At 40.2% G+C, this 20,624-nt stretch overlaps 1 protein-coding gene across 1 annotated transcript in view; it reads left to right on the top strand.

Moving 5' to 3' along the window:
- Positions 1 to 20,624, top strand: part of SORCS3 (sortilin related VPS10 domain containing receptor 3) — a 690,926-nt gene that overhangs the window by 303,489 nt on the left and 366,813 nt on the right. The window contains exon 3 of the mRNA XM_043989102.1: positions 10,794 to 10,893. Within this exon, the coding sequence (XP_043845037.1) occupies positions 10,794 to 10,893 (100 nt within the window). The remainder of the gene's footprint in view (positions 1 to 10,793; positions 10,894 to 20,624) is intronic.

The raw sequence follows: 20,624 nt of genomic DNA, 5'->3' as shown, positions 1-20,624 counted from the left end.
AATATAGGCATAATCAGAAAGAGAGTGGGCAGTCAGCAGGTTGGCAGAAGTTTTCAACTGTGTTTTGGTCTCTCGGATAAATTCCAACCTCATCCAATTCATGGGACTCTTCACAATGGGTGAAACAAAGCTGCCCTAACCATATGAAGGAAAGGAAAGAGGATGGAGATGATATCATTGTTCTTTTACAGTTTTTAACTTTTTGAGAACACAGCCTGGGAGGAGGGAAAGCTACAGGAGGAAGAGAGAGAAAAATTAGCCTAGCATTGACTGAGCGATCAAAGCAGTGTATCTTCCCACCTTAAGCATAAAGGCCTGCCTTCAGAACATCTGGTGGACAGTGGGAAAACTGGCAGGGTGCCCTCCAAAATCCTCTCACCCCTGGCAGGAAAATCAAAATGGGAACAGGGCAGTGGGGGTGGCTGGCAGTAACTCCTCTCCACAGAGATGCTGCTTTGGCTCAGTGGGTTTAAAGTTCACCTTTTTTTTCCTTTTCCTTTTAAAATGAGTTCCATATGCTTTCTGCCACCCACCTCTGCCCCAGGAACAAACTGTGATCATCGAGGATGCCTGAATTGGCTTAGAAAAAGACTCACAAGCCACCCCCTGGCCCCTGAATTTATAAGAAGCAGCACTGGATTTGGGGAGCATCCAGGCAGTCTTGACTCATCTGTTTTGAAGCAAAAGTCTGGACTTCTAATGGTAGAGAGGTTGGTTCTTATAAGTCTTCCAGAGGTATTCCTACTTCCATTGTTCTTTTGACTTCTGCTCATAGTGACTACAGTAACCTCTTGAATTTTTAGAGTAGTAGACTTGTCTTGATTTAGGGGACCATCATTACTGCCAATTATGGGTGTAACCTTGGTAAGTCATTCATCCTTTTTATTCCTCAGTTTCCTTATCTATAAAATGAAAGAGTTGGATCACATAGATCTCAAAGGGTTCCCTTTATGTCTAAAGTTCTAATTTCTACCACACCATGCCTCTCGCCAGGCATTTATAATATACTTAGTGTTTTTTAATTATCTTTCATACTTGTTTGCCTCATCTACCCTTCTAGATTTTTTCTGTAAAGAATTAGTTGTTATTTGAGGTTTTATGCCTCAGAGCACACTGGCCTGGGGCTCCGCAAACCACATGGTGCTCCACCCACTGGTTGTAGCCTTTGCCAGGGCTCTGGCACCTCATGTCATCACCACTCGCCTACGCCTACATGGGCCTGGCAAAATTATAATGATTGGAAGCCTAGTGAGGGCAGTCATGTGACTGTCAGAGTGTCCATCCCATTGGCTGGGACTGTGTGGGGTGTTTCTAGGTTTGGGGGTGGAGAATTGGGCATTCTAGGTGGAAGCTGGAAAGGGACAGGCGTTCTGCTGCATATTTTCAGCTGATTCCTAGGCGGTAGTATTTTTCAGGTATTATAATTTCCCTTTCTCCATTTAATTTCCTTTCCCTTGATCCTACTGATCCTGTTTGTGTTTTTTTTTAAAGTTCGTTCTTGTTAAAATAAATCTTGTTCTGTTTTGAGGGAGGCTGCCGGTTTCCTTCCTTGCCCCAATATTGCAGCGAGCCTCTTAGCTAGCACTCCCCAATTAAAAAATTGGTCCCCACATTTCCTTTTTTGATGTCAATAGTATTTCTTTCCACTGATGTGTCAGCTCACAGTGCCCATCATGGGATCATACCTCTACTGATAAAGTCACCACATCTCTGATGTTGGGCAAATTACTTTACCATTCTTGGCCTTAGTTTTCTCATCTGCAAAATGGGGAAGTTGGACCAGAGCCTCCAGCGTCAAATAAAAAGTGCCCTGTTTAGCCTTCAAAGTCTTTCATAGACTAGCCATCATCCCTTCTCCCTTTCCTGTCTTCTTACACTTTACCTTCTGTTACATACTCTTCTGGCCAGTGACACTCACCTCCTTGCTATTCTTCAATAAGACATTTTGACTCTGAACCTTTTCTCTGGTTGTCCTCATGCCTGTAATAGTCTTCCTTCTCTTCTCTGCTAACTGACTTCCCTGGCTTCCTTCAAGTCCCAACTAAAATTCTATCTTTTACAAGAAGCCTCTCCAACCCCCACCCCCTTAATAATACCAATGCCTTTTCTCTTGATTATTTCCTATTTGCCCTATACATAACTTGTTTGAACATACTTTTTGCTTGTTTCCCCCTTTAGATTGTAAGATTCTTGAGAATATGAACCATATTTTTCTTCTCTTTTTTATACCCCCAGTGTGTGGCACAGAGGCTGGCACTTAGTAGGCATTTTTTCTTAATTCACAGGAAGTTGATTGCATTTTATTTTTCTTGACATTGAAATCACAGTGTCATAGAAGATCAAAATACTAATCAACCCCCTCCATGCCAGTACCCAACTTGGGGGATATTGTGGGCAAGTCACCACAGAATACACAACTGGGCTCCAGGCACAATTACCCTTCATATTTTCCCAAAAAGGGAGGCATTTCTTTTGTAGTGGAGATGGCTAATATTATCTGATGTTTTGTTCCATCTGGTCCCCACTATTCCTGGAGGGTAGAAATGAAACTTAAATTGTGAGCTACTAGTTGGTTGAAGCCACCATGCTACCCTTTGGTATAGTAGGTGTTTAATAAACATTTATTGATTGACTGACTCTCTCAGTGTCAGATTCCTCATCTTTAAAATGGGGATTATAATAACTACACATTATCTGCCCCACAGGGCTGGTGGGAGGATCAAATGGGATAATGTTTGTAAAGTCTGACATAGATGTCAGGTCTTATTATTATATGTAGAAAATTAGTTCCTAATGCAAGACGGCACACTATTAATTATGTGCTGAGCTAATGGCCATCATTGCTTTGATAACTGCACAATCATGCACCCAAGCATGGAGCAGCAAGTGCTGTTCAACAGTGGTAACTAAATGACTCTGTTTTCCGAGCCTCCCTCTGCTGTAGTTACAGTTTCCTGAATGATCACAACTTGTACCAGAATTACAGCTTGGAAAAAATGACTCTTGGAAAACCAAAAATGGAATTCACAGCCCTTGTTTTTCTCTTGTACCATTGGGGGTGGGGCAAACAGGGGAGCTTCATGCCTATGCCTCCAGCCTCTGCTGGGCCCTAGTGATCCAGCTCCATCCTCTCTGGCTCCTGTCCCTTAACCTAGGCAAGTCTATGGCCATGGAGCTGGCTGAGGAAGAGTGACAGAGAGACCCCTCCCTGCCCCGCCTTTCATGGAGGACTCAGATGACCCACAGTAAGAGGGATTTGCTTCTGTTAGCAAAACAAGCAATGTCCAGAGGGATGTGGGCCCTGTCATTGAGAAAGTAGCTGACTCTCAGCAGACATTTCCACCATGGGCCCAAGTTTTCCCCATGACCTTGTTAGTTTCCAAAGGATAGACTAATGCTCAACAATAAGATTTCCATGTTTAATGAAGCCTGTTTGGAAGTTTGATGGGGGTCAGTTCCAATAAGGGGCATATGGCAAGTGTTGGAGAACAATTTAGTTAAGTAAAACCTTTTAACTATAGACATTAATATGCAGTAGAAGTAATGACTTAGCAGGGTCTCAGAGCCAGAAAGGACTGTAGTGGCCACCCAGTACCATTGAACATGGCTTCCCTCTATATCATACTCAACAAGTAGCCATCTGACCTTGGAGTGAAGAGATTGTTTGGTGGCACACTGGATATAAATCTAGACCTAGACTTAGGACAACCTGAGTTTAACTCTATCTCAGACAGTTACCAGCTTTGTGGCCCTTGGCAAGTTACTTGACTTCTGTTTGCCTGGTGCCCTCACCTATAAAATGGGATAATAACAACACTTACCTGCAAAGGTTGTTGTAAGGATAAAATGAGATGTTTGTAAAGCAAATTCAGCTAGGTGGTGCAGTGGAAAGAGTGTTGTATTTGTAGTCAGGAAGACTTTATCTTCATGAGTTCAAAGCTGGCCTCAGACACTTACTAGCTGTGTGACCTTAGGCAAGTCACTTAACTCTATTTGCCTCAGTTTCTTAATCTGTAAAATGAGCTGGAGAACAAAATGGCAAAACCCTCCAGTATTTTAGACAAGAAAATCCCAAATGGGGTCACCAAGAGTCAGACAAGACTGAAATGACTGAACAACAACTGCCTTCTAGCCACTTCCACACACCATTATTGGTTATACTCTCTGGAATCAAGCAGAACAAATCAAATCTCTTTTCTTTACAAAAGCCTTTAAATAGTTGAAGACAGTTCTCATGTATGGTCTCAGCAACCAACCTGCTGTCTGAGGACTAGCCTAGGTAAATATGGACAGGATCTTTAGCAGAAGATTAGCTGCTAGGTGTAAAGCCTAAAAGAGACCTTGGAAATTGTTAGATTCAACCTCTTCATTTTACAGAAGAGGAACATAAGGCTCAGAGAAGGCAAATTACTTGCACAAGGTCACACAGCTAGTTCTTAAAAGAGTTGGGATAGGTAGCAAGGAAGGTGGGCTTCCTTGCTCTAAAACAATTACCAGAGGAAAGAAACTTCACCCTATGGTGGGACCAGAAAGAACACTACATTTAGTTTCAGCATCCTCTCTCCTAGTCTGACCCATTCTGTCTATTTTACGTAGCATTTTCTCAGTATGCATTGACTGATTATATTTGGTCACTTCATGTAGTAGCACCTCATGGAAACACTATCAGAGAACACAGAATCTACTCATAGGTGCAAGCTCTCCAGAAATAGGTATGGGGTATATGATGGGTGGGTAGGACTAGGATAATGAGGATTCTACTATTCCCTTATGGAATTTTTTGGAGGTATGTGTATGGATCTTTCTGGAGCTCCAAAAGCCACAGCCTTTCCTCTGCCATCTTGGCTCTGCCCCCACTGTTCTTCTCTGGAATTAAGAAGCGTGTTTCTTTTTAACATGTATTATTGGGAGCTTGGACTGTCTCTTGTTTCCCTTTTCCTTAGGGTTTCCACCTTACTTCTGTAACATGGTCCCTCCTTCACTGTCATGTCATCTGATTAAGGCAGGTCAGTTGCCCCAACTGGACTTAAAGTATTTTCATCAGAGTGATTGTGGAGGTGAGGACTAGGTAAAATAATAGAATTATAGAAGGGGCTTCAGACTTAACTATATGACCCCATTCGGTGGAAGATTTTTTGCTCATAGTTCATTAAAGGAATATTCATGCTGCCTGCACTAATTGGGACAGGCCATCAGCCCCGCATATTAGAAACAGGGCTGAACAGGGCTATAGCCTGAGAGAATGAAGTCAATGACTGACTTCTAGTGGCTTATCTCTTGCTCTATTCTCCCTACTCAAAGACTTACTTATCCTCTGATGATGGGCAATGGCCAGCCAAATGATTCAGGGCCCTACATATAAAGACCTCATGTGTCCTATGTTGGTAGCCCCTGAAAACCATCCATTTCCATTTCTGTAAGTGCCCTAGTCATGGAGCTTCCTCCCATTAAGGGCATCACCCAATCAAGTGCAGCTCTTTCCAGTTTCCCAATCAAGAAGACTACCTACACCTGACAGTTGAAAAATTGCAGGGCTGCATCATACAAGACAAACTGCCCAGAATCTTAGTTTCCTATGATAACCCTCTCAAAATGAAGGGCAGTGGAACAGCTAGCATGAGACATTTAGCATCATGTATGCCAGATACTGTAGTTGGCTTATTATTCTTGAGGTTTTTTTCTTGTTTTTTTTTTTTTGAGAGTTCCCTGAACCAATGAAATCATAGCCCACATTCAAACCGCACTGTTACTACCCTGCCAAAGAGAGGGTTGCTTGGTAATTTTGATATGGCATGGAGATACCTTTCTGCATGAATAGGAGAATATGTTTCAAATAAACAGCACCAGACCCTTTCTGATATTACATTGTCATCATTGTTTACTCCCTACCTGAGTCCACATAAGAGATGACCCAGACATTCACCATCACTATAAACATACCACATACCACAATTATTATGCAGAGGATGAGACTCATGTCCACTCCCACTCTTTCTATGTATTACTTAATACTCTCATGATGAATGCCACATAACTCAATGTCTGATCATCTACTCTTCACTCAGAAAAAGGATGGAAAAGCATTTATCAAGCATTCCTATGTATCAAGTACTATGCTAAGCATCCTGAATACAAATGTAAATAGAAAAAATATATTTCCTGCCCTCAAGTAGCTAATATTCTAATGGGAGAAACAATACAAATAAGGGAGAAGTGACCAGGTAGGAGAATTTTGGTATGAAAGTTGCAGAGATGCTGAGTGGGGTATTATAGAGTAGCAGATGGGTACATTCCATCCAGGGATAGTGGTGAAGTTGAACTGACCATGACTGTGGTTCCAGAATTGGAGTGTGGAGGTGGTGGTAAAGAAATGATGCCACTATGACAGCAATGTGTTCGTGGAGGAGGTGACCAGAGAGAGGGGATTCAGTGAAGAATGATTGGAGTTTACTTGAAATAGTGTTCCAGAAGAGGAAGTCATGAATCCAGAGAGTGAGGTCCCAGGGTTGAAGTTCTTCCAAGACATGGTCTTTGGCATGGGTGGCAAACTGCTTGTGGAGGGGGAGAAGTGAAAATTAGGGCTTTCCTTAAACTTTCCCAGCAGAGGTGAAGAATGGCCAGTTGTTGTCTCCACTTTATAAAACCCTCCTATGATAATGCTCAAAAGTAGCTTGTATTAATTTTGTATATTTTCTCTCTACACTTATGTAAGAGGGCCCTAGCCAATAGGAACCCTGTCCTCAGAGCATGCACAGTGTGCTCTGATTGTTGCCCACTCATTCAAAAGAGACTCGGGAGCCTGCTTCCAGAAAGACATGACTCTAGATTGTCAGAGAATTCCAAACTCAGTGACTTAAAGCCATACACCAGCATAAACCACTTGCTGAGTTGGTTCCACAGAGTCTGCAGAAGAGACAAAGGGAGAGAGAAGCAAAAGACACATAACTCCTGAGCATAACCCTAATTTCCATTTTGCCTCCCTGGAGACTGCTAGAATGGATCTGCTCAGGTGAAATTGGGGTCCTCTCTTAGTTTGAGCTAGGAGGTTATCTCGCTTCTGGCTGAAGAGCCCATTCACATGTGTATATTTTCTGGTACATCCTAACCTGTAAACTTCTCCAATTTCTGTTTGCCACTTTGTTTGGATAAATGGGTCACTTACTATTCAACGTCTGTGATGGTCTTTTATGTAATCAGAAGGTGAGAAGGACAAAGGGTGGAGTAGGTAGAGCCTCTATCACAGCCAGGCTGGTTTCCCTTTCCTTGTAACTATGCTGGTGATTTAGCTGAAAATAAACTCTGGTCTGGACTCCTATTTCTGGACTTGTGGTAACTCACTTTTCCAACCTTTCAAAGTTCACAAAGTCATAGCTCAACTCTAATACTCCTTTACTTAAGAGTAGACATAATAGAGGTGAAAGCAACCATATTGCTATATACTTATGGGCCAAATAGTAGTGGCCCTGATTAGGAGACAAAAGCCAAAGGCTTCTTTCCTTACCATGGGGTGTATCACAGTCCTTGCTTCTCTCTTTAGTGCATCCAGGATAGAAAGAGAAAGTGCCCTGCCCAGCTAATGCCTTTTGGACATATTCTCTGTCTAGTCTCAGCAGCCCATTGAAAGGCTCCATGTTCTTCAAGTACCAAAGAGGCCACAAACAATCATAATAGTTGTACATGCTTTGAAATGGAAAATGGACCCCTTCTATCTGAGGTCAGCATGCTGTTATAAAAGCAGGCTTCCCTGCCTCTTGTATGTGGGCCGGCAGCAGCCTGAGCTCCCTGCACATGCTGTGAGGATGGGGCTGTCATTGGCTAAGCCCCCATTACATTTATATGTGTACATGCTGTTTCTTCTATTAGGAAGTAATGTCTTTGAGGGTGAGGACTCTCACTTTTGTCTTTCTGTTCCTAGCACTCAGCGTGGTGCCTGGCACATACTAGTTACTTTAAAAATGCTTGTCAATTGAGGCGTACAAAGTGCTTTACATATATTATCTCTGAACTATCTGGTTTTTGTTATTGTATCACAAGAACCTAACAATGTGTCTGGCATATAATAGGTACTTAATAAATGCTTGTTCATTTATTTCTTGTGATATTTCTGACAACACTTTGACTTAGCACAGCTATACCCATTTCAATCATGGGGAAACTGGTACTTAGAGAAAAGAAGTGACTTTACAATAAACACTTGCTCAGTTGCTGTTGGAAGTAGTGAATTCCTATCTCCCCTGACTCCAAGTCCACCTCTCTTTCCATTATATCCATAATACCCTGCTACACCACCATCCTCAGATACCCACTGTATTTTTCCTATTCACTATTAAGAGTAGCATCTGCATGTTCCTTCATCTCCCAAGCCAAACCATCTCTATGTTGTGTCATTTTTCAGTTGTATCTGACACCTCACGACCCCATTTGGGGTTTTCTTGGCAAAGATACTGGACTGGTTTACCATCTCCTTCCCCAGCTCATTTTTTTACAGATGAGGAACTGAGGCAAACAGGGTTAAATGACTTGCCCAAGGTTACATAGCTAGTAAGTGTCTGAGGCCGGATTTGAAGTCAGGAAAATGAGTCTATTCACTATGCCACATACTTGACCAAAGCATCTCAATATCCTGACATTATTGTAGGAGCTTTGTGGAACATTAAGTGTGATGACAGGAAGATGTCTCTGAATCTCTCTGGGGCAGGAAGAAAGAAGGCAAAACAAATGAACACAGAGAAAGCAAAAATGCATGTGTATACATGTACACAGAGGCACATCACACAATACACCTGTAATCATACGTGTGCACACATATACATTCACATTTGGCCATTGCATGTAAATAACACTGTGGTCTTTGTTCAATTCCTACTATTGTTTTCACTTTGTATAAAAGAAATTATATAACTTTAATGACCTTCGCAAAACTAGTTTACTTACTAAACAAGTGGCTCAACTGAGCAGTTCACGAGGCTTTGAGGATGATGAGAGCTCATCAGTGTCACATTCTGTTCTTGAAATCATCTTAAGAATTTCACCTGGTAAACATTTTGTTCTGGAAGATCTGGTCCTGAGGGGCTTTTGTGTCAGGTTCATTTTGAGTGGTCCAAGGGTGCGCTGGACTCAGCTTAAACCAGAGAGCTAATTATTAAATTTTCAGTTGGAGCATTCACACCTTGAGAATCAGTAAATGCTACAAATCAGGGCTTGATTTATTGTGGTGTTGACTTCTAGACTTAAGAAAGTGTTCATGATACAAATTAAACTTAAAAGTGTGTCCATGTGTGTAAAAACTAAAATTCTGGAGAGCTGGTAACTCAACATTTATCAGTACACCACCTGTGGGGGTTCCTAACTTGCCAAAGTTACTTTTGGGGGGATGGGGCAATGAGGGTTAAGTGACTTGCCCAGGGTCACACAGCTAGTAAATGTCAAGTGTCTGAGGCCGCATTTGAACTCGGGTCTTCCTGAATCCAGGGCCAGTGCTTTATCCCCTGTGCCACCTAGCTGCCCCAAAGTTATGTTTTTATGTAGGGATAGCATTGACCTTAGGAAGAATAAAGCTTTACCTTGAGTATAATTTCTGGGAGTCCTGTAGAAGGCACTACCACCAGGGAAAATGTCCTTTGTTTTGGTTACCTGAAATGTCACTATTATCCCTTTAATTAATGACTTCAATCCCTGTTTACATATAAGACACCCCCCTACCATAAAGACAAGAATGTAGGATTCATTCACTAAAACCTATGTATTAAATACCTACTATGTGCCAAGACGTTTTGCTTTTCATTGTGGGACTACAAAAGCAAATTTATAAAAAAAAGAAAGGAAAGAAAACAACTTGGTATTCCTATGAGGAGTTCAGATCCTTGGGGTGGAAGGCTGATAGGTACAGAGATAGAAATACAAAATATACAAAATATTTTCCAGTGGAGGGGGAACTAGCAAATGAAGGAATTCAGATTGGCTTCTTGCAGTAGGTGGCATTTGAATTGAACCCTTAGAGAAGTGAGAGATTGTACGAGAATGTTGTGAGGGCCTAAATGCATTGCAGGTTCAGGGGCCAGCCTAGGCAAAGGCATATAAATGGGAGAGGGAATGTGTGTATAGGGAATGACAAGTAAGCTATTTGGTTGGAATGTAGAGTCCATACAGTAGAGTAATGTGTAATAAAACCAGAAATATAAAGCACTTTGAATGACTTCAGATCTTTGTTTTAAAGATAGACTGGAAATGGAAGGCTCCTGGATTTCTAAGGAGAAGAAAGAGATGTTGCTTGGGGTCTTTAACATTTTATTTTGCATGGGGAAGTGGGGAGGAAGGCATCAGCATCTCCCTATTGGCAACCTCAGTGTAAGAGCCAGAAATAAAGTAGACCAGAAGTTTTAACACCCTCCCTGCATCTTAAAGATGGTATCCTCCATTGCAGAATTGAAGACCTGCTGGGGGAATTTATGTCTCCCCTATTGGGTTGTAGAAGCAAAGAACTTTAAATGTGTAGGTGGCAAAGTCTCTGGCTGTTCCCTTTTACCAACACAGATTCAGAAAGGGCAGAAAAGTAGGTCTCTGAGAAAAGGTAGGGAGCAAAGGGTGGTGAGCTCAGGTAGTGAGCAGATGCATTAGTATAATTGCACTTCTAAAATTAATGGGGCTTTTAATCTCTGAAGAACACTTTTAAGCACTCATGTGATTTGGAAACAAAAGTAGAGGTGCAGGGACCTGTCTCCCACTTACGCACAAACTCCATTTTGTAAAACAATCTCCTTTTATCTCTATTTTTCTCTTTCTCTTCCCCACAGGTCAACAGACTATGGAACTACCTATGAGAAATTGAATGACAAAGTGGGGCTCAAGACTGTACTGAGTTACCTTTATGTCAATCCTACCAACAAACGGAAGGTAAGCCAAGGCCTCTAAGTGACAGGACTGCAGATGCTGGAAACGCGAAGCCTATCTGGTATCTTTCTTTCTAGCTCAGGTTTCATTCTGTCTCTTTTCAGAATGAGAAAGCTCGTCAGTTTGGGTTAGTAGACTGTAACTACATTTGCCAACAGGGAGAAAATAAACAAAACTCCCTGTTTCCCTGCATTAATGGTTTCTCTTCTGAATCATAGAGAGGCAAACAGAACCACAGCTACGCCTCTTTATTTCTTTTTCTTTCCCCCTGATGCAACAATCGAGAAACTGGATACTTTTGCTTACAGTCAAGTCTTACTAATTTGGGCCAACTGGGAGGAGGCCAGTTTGAACTAGTAACAAAACTACATGATGTATTTTTTGGTTAAAAATGCAGTTTAATTATTTCTAAATATACACAGTCAGGTCTATTAAGTGCCAGGTAATGTGCATCTCTAGGGATACAAAAACAGGCAAAAGACAGTCCTTGAACTCAAGGAGCTTACAATCTAGACTCAAGGGTTCATAAAGAACATAGAGATAAGTAGAGATTTTTGGTGAATCTTCATTAATACTGGAAAAATATTGATTTGCAAGTGATTGTATATGCTTTTCTCTCAACGGAAGTATGTTAACTATGTCTCCTTTTGTTTTTCATTCTTGATTACTCTTTGTGACCCCCTTTGGGGTTTTCTTAGCAAACATATTAGAGTGGTTTGCCATTTGATTCTGTAGCTCATTTTACAGATGAAGAAACTGAAGCAAACAGGATTAAATGACTTGCCCAGGTTCACACAGCTAGTGTATGTGACTGGATTTGAACTCAGATCTTTCTGACTCTAGGACCAGCACTTTATCCACTGCACAACCTTAATATTTCCCCTACAATGTAGCTTTTCACAATTATTAGTTAATTCTTTCCTAAGAGATGCAAATACATACAACCTGGGCCCCATCTGAATTGGCATTAATTCTGAATCAGAATAATAACAAAAATAACAATAACAACAATTCAACTTCTTTGTAGTATTTTATGGTCTGCAAGCCATCGGTCTTCCAATAATCCTATAAAGTAGAGATTTCAAGTAGCATTATTCTCATTCTGAAGATATAAAAACTGAAGCTCAGAGACATTGTGATTTGCCCAATTACAGCGCTAAGAAATCCAGAACTAGGACTTGCACTCTTAGTATAATGCCTTTTCTGCTATACAGTGAGTGAACATCAAGCACTGTGTAACACGGATCACACCATGCAGTAGTAGCCTTTCCTGATCTCGAGTGACTACCTATACTGGCTTGGCACTTGGGTACATTGAAAATGATGAACTCTCTCTATATAGTGGGGTAGCAGCCAGCATAGACATCACTTCATCATCTCAAAGTACCTGTGTCTTTCAGTGTGAGCTTCCACACGGTCTGAAATAGCCACAGTGTTTGTCATTTCCCAAAGGCAGAAGTGCTAAACCAGCAGACAGAGTTGGTTAAAATCAGGAAGGGCGACTCACGTGAAAATAGTTTATGTTGTTGCTCACTCACTCAAGTACAAGTGTGTATTTGTATCAGCCACTGATGGCAAAGAGTATGGCAAATCTGAGAAGGCAGCCTTGGCCTGTGCATTTAAGGCTGTTTAGTAACTCAAGCTCTAGTCTGCAACTCTCCTCTTCTTGTCTCTGTTGCTAGCTCTCCATGTTCCAAACAAGCATAATTTTGAGGTCCAGGGTATAATGCTGTTTCTGGGCTGATGAGGCCCAGTTATCTTCATGTGTCAATATTATTGTATCCATATGGTATCCATTGTATCAGCTGAATACTGGTGTCTGCATGGCCAAAGTCATTGTTCAGAATAATAGAAAACCAAACAAAATGAAGTTGAAAACCTTCTCTTCTTCTGTAGTGTGAATTTTAAAAATCTTTTTGCTTTTATTTTTGCTACATTAATTTCAATAATTTTCATTTCTCTCTAGGATGCTTTAATCAGCAATTATGAAATCCTAGCATTTTATAGCTGAAAGGTCACTTAGATATCATCTACTCCAACTCTCATTTTTTTGGGGATGGGGCAGTGAGGGTTAAGTGACTTGCCCAGGGTCACACATCCATTAAGTGTCAAGTGTCTGAGGCCGGATTTGAACTCAGGTCCTCCTGAATCCAGGGCCGGTGCTTTATCCACTGCGCCACTAGTTGCCCCCTAATTCTTATTTTTGAAGAAGAAATGGAGATTTAGGGAGGGGAAGTGGTTCACTTCAGCCTTACTGTGAATTAGTGGAAGTCCAGTCGAGGTCTCCTGCTTCCCAATTCAGTCTGCTTTCCATTACACCATGCCAAGCTGGGATGCAAACACAGGGAAAGTGGTTTCACATACTTTGGGAAGTATGTGAGAGTACTATGGACTTTGAGAAGTGCAAAAATGTGGAGGTATGAAATGGGATGGGAATCTTTGTGCGTTTTTGTATCAGTCAATGTTTAATAGTTTTATGCAGGTTATGTGCTAAACAATAGATAGAAAAACACAAGAAACCTGAACGTTGTGTATATCCTTGGAAACATCTCCATGATTGGAATCATTGGAGGGATTACAACACAAACTCAGACAAAGTTTCTTGAGGAACAGGATATTAGGAACTGGGTGAGACAGGTACATATTTCAGAATTTTGGGGCCTTCTATATGGATGTGCAGACATAGGATGTAGAAGGCCTGGTATGGGAACTACCTAGTAGACCACTTTGGCTAGAATCTAGAGTTAGTGAAAGTAATATGTAATATTCAGAATGAAGACAGTTTTGATAACCTTTGACAGACCATTTTCTTTTGAGTGATAGAGTCAGAAGCCAGTTTTCACAAGCCTGAAAAATTGGTGGGAGATGAGGAAATTACAACAATAAGTGTATACAACTCTTTCTATGGATTTGATTATTAAAGAGAGAAGGCCATTACAGGATACTATCTCATGGGGATGATAGAGTTAAACAATGATTTCTTAATGAATAGAGAGACATAGGAATATTTTTTGGTAGAAAGGAAGGAGCCAATAGATAAAGTTAATATTGGATGAGAGGGAGGGAGAGAAGAGGGAGAAAGAGAGAGAGAGAGAGAGAGAGAGAGAGAGAGAGAGAGAGAGAGAGAGAGAGCGCTCTAAGGGACAAGTGCCCCATGGCAATGGTGCAAAATGCTTTCCTTAGGATAATTCTCTGGGATTGAAATCCAAATATTAGATTTTGAATCATCAAGTTACTCATCTAATGTCACATAATTTGATTTAACAAACAATTTTTATAACTCTAGTGAGTGAAGAGCATTGTTAGGCATTGAATAAAATATAAAATTTAAACAAATCATCGTCACTTCCCTTGTGGGACTGATTAGGGAAATATGGCATGTACACAAATAAGTGTATTAGTATGGTCTCAGAGATATATTGTTTGTCTTCTATCCTTGGACCAGCCTCCTAGAATAGAGCTTTATCACCAATTTGGCTGCAGCATGATGAATTTTTCAATCACAATATCTTTTAAAGACCACCTAGGGTATCTAGGGCATCCGAGTGGCACAATAGATAGAGCTCCAGGCCTGGACTCGTGGCCTTGCTGTGTGACCCTGAGCAAGTCTCTTAACTGCCTCAGTTTCCCCATCTGTAAAATGAGCTAGAGAAGAAAATGTTAAACTACTCTAGCATCTTTGCCAAGAAAGCCCCAAATTGGGTCAGGAAGAGTCAGACGTGGCTGAAACAACTTAACAACAACAATAAATTATAGAGGGGCTATGATCTGTGTCTCTATGAGAAGTATCTCATTGACAGAATTACATTGACACATTGACAGAATTACAGATCCTTGAAGCCTTGAAGTAAGTACATTAAAGATGTTAAAAAATGTGAGTTCCAGGGGAGAAAAGTAGACTAGAATCTAGGTCCCCCGACTCCCAATGTTCTTTCTACTATGCTTGGGAGCCAATCTAGGCTCCCAATGTTCTTTCTACTATGTCATGAGTGTTTGTAAATATTTCTTCCATAATTAGGCATATGGATTCATTAGGTGATTCTCTGTTTGTAGGTAATTTGCATCTTTGTAGGTTTTTTGCATGTATGTGTGTATGTATGCATGTGTATGTTTTCATGAGCAAATGCTCTGGGGCAATTTTTAAGTTTATTGCAATTATTCTTTAAGCTGCAACTTCTTGATCTTTTTCTGTTGCTTCCAAGTGATCTACTACACTTGTCCTCTTTATGATGTTAGGGCCTTTAATACAGAATCATGCAGCGGGAAATGAGGCATGGAAAGGATCAAGAAAAGGGAGACACTGATGAATGAAAAGGTACCATACAGACATTAATGCTGTATGACTTGAAGGACACTCGCCTAGCTTGTCAGCTCCTCCATTTCTCACTTCTCAGAAAGAGCATCTCGAATATGGTTTTTTATGCTCATTTTTTTCAGGCACTATGGGCCAACAAGCAAAGGCTAGGTCTTGTCTTCACCTTTCTTCAAGACAGTCACTCAAGAAGCAAACTCCCATTGATATAGAATGTGAGCAGCAGGAAGCTTACATGCACAAAGTTGTGACAAGCTGATATCAGTGATTGATTTTAAAAAGCAGTTGGTATTGATGTTCATAATGGGCATGTAAGAACCTGAGGTGCCTTTTGAATCATCAAACCAATACAGAAATATGTTCTGTGGAGTTTTAGCACTAAAGAGTGTTTTATTATGTCATAATACCTTGAAAGTTGATAATCCAAATATGTCATATGTGGCAATTTGCACTTAATCAGGATATTCACACAATTATCAGTTTCAGAGTTGGAAGGGGCTTTCAACTTTTCCAATCCAACTTCCCAACCAGTGAATGAATTTCCTCTATAGCATCCCTGACTGCTGGTCATTTATTCATCCTCCACTTGAATGCTGTTTTTGACAGGGAACTTTTTACCCTGTGACGTCTACCATTCAGTTCTGAGTACTGATTGTTAGAACTTTTCAGTTATTCTGTTTGACAAAACAACCCTTTCCTCAGCTATTCTGGATAAATGGGACTTTTACCATACATGGAATTTCATCGACCTCCTATTGTCTTGAACTAAAAACTTCGTGGGTGTTATGAAGACAATGATGGGAAAATCTTTCCTGGAATATATTATGGGGTTTCAATTATTTTCAGAGGAATGACTGAAGATTTATTTTTTATTCTTTATTATCTGTAGCCTTCCATTTCTGTTATCTAGCTGGTATCATTTTTAGTTGATATTTTAATGTCAGCAAATTATTCGATTTATGGTTAACATTTGTTTTCAGTCTAATGATTTGTGTACTTAAGAGGGCTACTGTCTTTATAGGGGATGTAAGGCTAACAAATGTGATTTTTTGAGCCAGGCAAAACAAATTATGCACACATACACATATAAATATACATGTGCATGCATAGATGTATACAATACATATAACACCTATGTGAATACTTATATATACACATATGTCTACATACATATATGTGTATACACACTTAATTTCAAAGTGAAAATTATTGTTAGTTTTGGTCCTTTTCAATGTTCAAAGGACTCCTAATGTGGATTTTTAGTAAACATTTAATTTGATACTTTTAATCCATGAAATTTGTCCAATGAGGCTTTTAACATCAAGGGCTGAGTTTTTACTTTCAGTTCTCCAAGTGAAATAATTTCTGGTAAAATAATTTTAGCTCCTCCAAAGAAAGTTCAGATTAGGAGGTAGCTGGACCTGTGCTTTAATGACTCCATTTTGCCCTTGCTGTGTTTGAATGAATCTTGAATTCCTACTTTTTTCCTTTTGTGAGTCACCTTCTACTTATCTCCTTTGTCTAGATGTTAGCTGGATTTGAGACTTTGAAGATGAAAAGCAAGATGATATGCAACTTCCAGATTAGCTGCTGGGTTAACTTTGTGGTGGTGGCTCACCTCCTCCCCACTGAAGAGCTAAATGCTCCTATGGATCTAGGAGCTCATTACTGTTGATTGATCCCTCTGCTCAAAGTAGTACATAATGGCCCATCCTTAGCTCTTGCCAGTATTTACCATCTCTCTACTAGTCCATATTCATTCCTTTGTTAGAAGACAAATTAGACAAAGCATCTGATAGGTTTGTGAATTGGTGTGGAGAGTTTTTGGCCCAGCTGATAGAGCTGTTTGTTAGCGACCCTTTGATGCTTTAGGACAATTTAGAAATGTTCTGGCCTAATTGCCTGGACTCACAAATGACAACCACCTGCAGGTTTGCAGGCAGCCTCATAAACAGGCTGTCTGTGAGTATAGGAATGACAGCCAAGGTATTCATGGGTATTATATGGTGTGTGTGTGTGTGTGTGTGTGCTTGCGTGCTTGCAAGTGCACTTGGAAGGGAATGGAAGGAGTAGAGACAATAAGCCATAAATAGAGCCCTCCCCAGCAAGACTGGTATATGGACCAGTTGAGATTCTGTCATGATAATATTAGCCATAAAACAGTTACCTAAGGCTTCTTGCTCATTAGTATTTAAAGGATTAGCTGTTTCTTGAAGGAAGAGAAATGAGTTAGATCTATCCATTCCTAATTGATTTACTAGTGAGAAGGATAATTACTTCTAGGCTACCCTGCAGAAGTACAATAGGAATTATCTGTCAGAGTTCTTTGAAGCACAGAAGGGTTCTGTTTGCTTGTTAAATGCGCATTATATATGTGGTTGAATGCTATTTATACCAACAACATTTTTGTGATTCAATAGCATAATCATTAGGGCACAGTTTAGTTTTGTGGCAACAACAACCCCCCCACAAACTGCACTTAAAACAGTCTTTTTAAGATATGTTTTAAAATTTTTTTTAATTAAAAAAAATATATATTTTTTTATTTTTGCAGGGCAATGGGGGTTAAGTGACTTGCCCAGGATCACACAGCTAGTTAAGTGTCAAGTGTCTGAGTTCGAATTTGAACTCAGGTCCTCCTGAGTCCAGGGCCGGTGTTTTATCCACTGTGCCACCTAGCTCCCCCCTTAAGATATGTTTTTACCTCAGCGGTTAACATTGGGATGAGAGGGAGAGGACATTACTCTTTGGTGGTAAGATGGCAAGTGACACAAGAAAGTTCCAATACTTTTTCTTTAGGAAAGAAAACTAATGTGAAAAGTCCTTTTCATTGTTGAGTAGAAATGAAATGGATCTTGGAGGTAAATCTAGGCCAGGGTTGTCAAATTACATGGGTTGCATTGGTGCTGAAACACTCTCAAGTGCAGCCAAACTAGATTAAAATATAATTTGCAAATATTTAACAAAATAAATTTAAAAAATGAAATATTGATGTTGTTAATATGTAGTATTATAAGTCAACATGTGGCTAACAGGATTCTTACATACCGTTTAGTGGCCTTCTTTATATTTGAGTTTGACACCAATGATCTAGCCCAACCCTCTTGTTTTGAAGATGTGTCTCTTGCCAGCACCAGACCTGGAATTTGAACTCACATTTTCTGATCCTGAATCTAGCCTTCTTTCTCCTGTGTAGCACATTGTCTTATCTTTTCAGGTTAATAGTATTTAGTTATGTGAGATGATGAAGTTTTTTCTTCTAAATAGCATCATAAATTGTTTGTTCATCCTTCATTTTTGAAGAGGATCAATGACATCATGGGTGATGTCTTGATTTGTGCTTGAATTGGATTTAATTGAGGTAGAGTTGCATAAAGTCATTGGCCTCACTCTCTTTTCCAGTGGCAGGACAGAAGTCATGATGGCTGTCAGCAGCCCAGGATGAAGTAGATGATCATTGTGTCTTTTATACCTGACCAAGCTCTAAGTACTCCTTTAGTGCCTACTTCAACCACCTTCATGGCCATTGGAAAAAAATTGTTTTCTTCCTCACATTCCACCAGGGAAAGTATTCACGTTCTTGGGGTATATATGTCCCTAATTCATTGACATGTTTGAAACCTGCTGGTTACTCTCAAACTGTCCTATCTACTGACATGGTTTACATGCTGTGGCTACTGTGCATGCTACAGCTTCGTGGAGTCACAGGTGAGAGTTGGGTAAAGTAGATACCAAAGGTGGATGAGCAGCCCTGAGTGGCAGAACCAACAAAAGGACAGGGTAAATCAATTTTTCAGCCCAAGACCAATTGGAAGGTCAACAGAAAAGGTCTGTTTCACTGAAGTAAGAGTGGAGTACAGCCCAGTGAAGGTATCCCAGGCAAGCCAGCAGCAGACCATGCCCCAGATAGGTAGAGCAGGCTTTGGGGGCAACTGAATCATCATCAGCAACTCTTGAACTCTTAGCCCACAGACAGGAAGGAGGCCATACAACTGGTCAGAAGGATACAGGGGATGCTTTCCTGGCACTAGGTGCAGCACTCTGTTGCATCGCCCAAATTAGAATTGGCCAAATAGAAAAGAAGGTAAAAAATTCACTGAAGAAAATAACTTCTTAAAAAGTAGAATAGGGTCAAAGGATCTGAACAGGCAGCTTACAGACTAAGAAATCAAAGCTCTGAAAAATGCTATGAAAAATGCTCTGGATAACCATTGATCAGAGAGATGCAAATTAAAACAATTGAGGTATCACTTCATACATATCAGACTGGTAGATACAACAAAAAAGGAAAATATTGGATGTTGGAGGTGTTGTGGGAAAACTGACTCCACTGTTGGTTGAGTCATGAAAAGAAAGTTGTGAAATGGTCGCATCCTGGAGAGCAATTTGGAACTATGACCAAAGGGCTATAGAACTGCATATACCCTTTGATCCAGGAATACCATTGCTAGGTTTATATTCCAAAAACATCCTTAAAAAGAGAAAAAGACTTATTTGTACAAAAACATTTATAGCAGCTCTTGTTGTAGTAGCTAAGAATTGGAAATCAAAGGAATGCCCATCAATTGGGGAATGCTTAAATAAGATGTGGTATATGGTGGTGATGGAATATTACTGTGCTGTACGAAATGACAAGCAGGATGATTTCAGAAAGTCCTGGAAAGACTTGTCTGAACTGATGTATAGTGAAGTGAGCAGAACCAGGAGAACATTGTACACAGTGACAGCATTATTATTTGATGAAGAACTGTGAATGACAACTATTCTCAGCAATACAATGATCCAAGACAATTCCAAAGGACTAATGATGAAGCATACTATCCACCTCCAAAGAAGGAACTGATATTTATTGAACAAGACTGAAGCATGGTATTTTCCCTTTCTTTTATTTTTCTTTTATTCAAGATTTCTTATACAAAATTATTAATATGGTAATGTTTTACATAATTGCACATTTATAACCTTTATCTGATTGCTTACCACCTCAGGGAGGGGAGAAGGGAAGGAGGGAAGGAGGAATAGAACAGTGATAGAACTCAAAACTTTAAATAAATATTTATTAAAATGAAAAAAAAATGTGATGTTCCCACCTATTCTCTGCTAAATTCCAAATGAGGACCATGCTTAAGTCCACATAACATCAGCAGATGTCCTATAACCACTCCCAGCTGCTGCCCATCATTTCTGCTCTCCATATTTATGGATTTATTTCCATCAGGCACTACTTTTATCATGTCACATCCCTTTTTAAAAATGTATCATCAACCCAATTGCCATCTATTGTATACAATATGGAATTTAAACTTTTCTGCCTAGCTCTCAAGGCTCTCAATAAATTGGCAACATTCTCCCTATCCAACCTTATTTCTCACCGATCTTTGACATGTTTTATTCATTTCTATATCCCCCTCAGCACCTAGCA

The sequence above is a fragment of the Dromiciops gliroides genome, chromosome 2, assembly GCF_019393635.1.
Source record: "Dromiciops gliroides isolate mDroGli1 chromosome 2, mDroGli1.pri, whole genome shotgun sequence".
In the NCBI taxonomy this organism is placed as follows: Eukaryota; Metazoa; Chordata; class Mammalia; order Microbiotheria; family Microbiotheriidae; genus Dromiciops; species Dromiciops gliroides.
The sequence above is the reverse complement of the archived record's forward strand: the minus strand, read 5'-3'. Positions and strand labels throughout refer to the sequence as shown.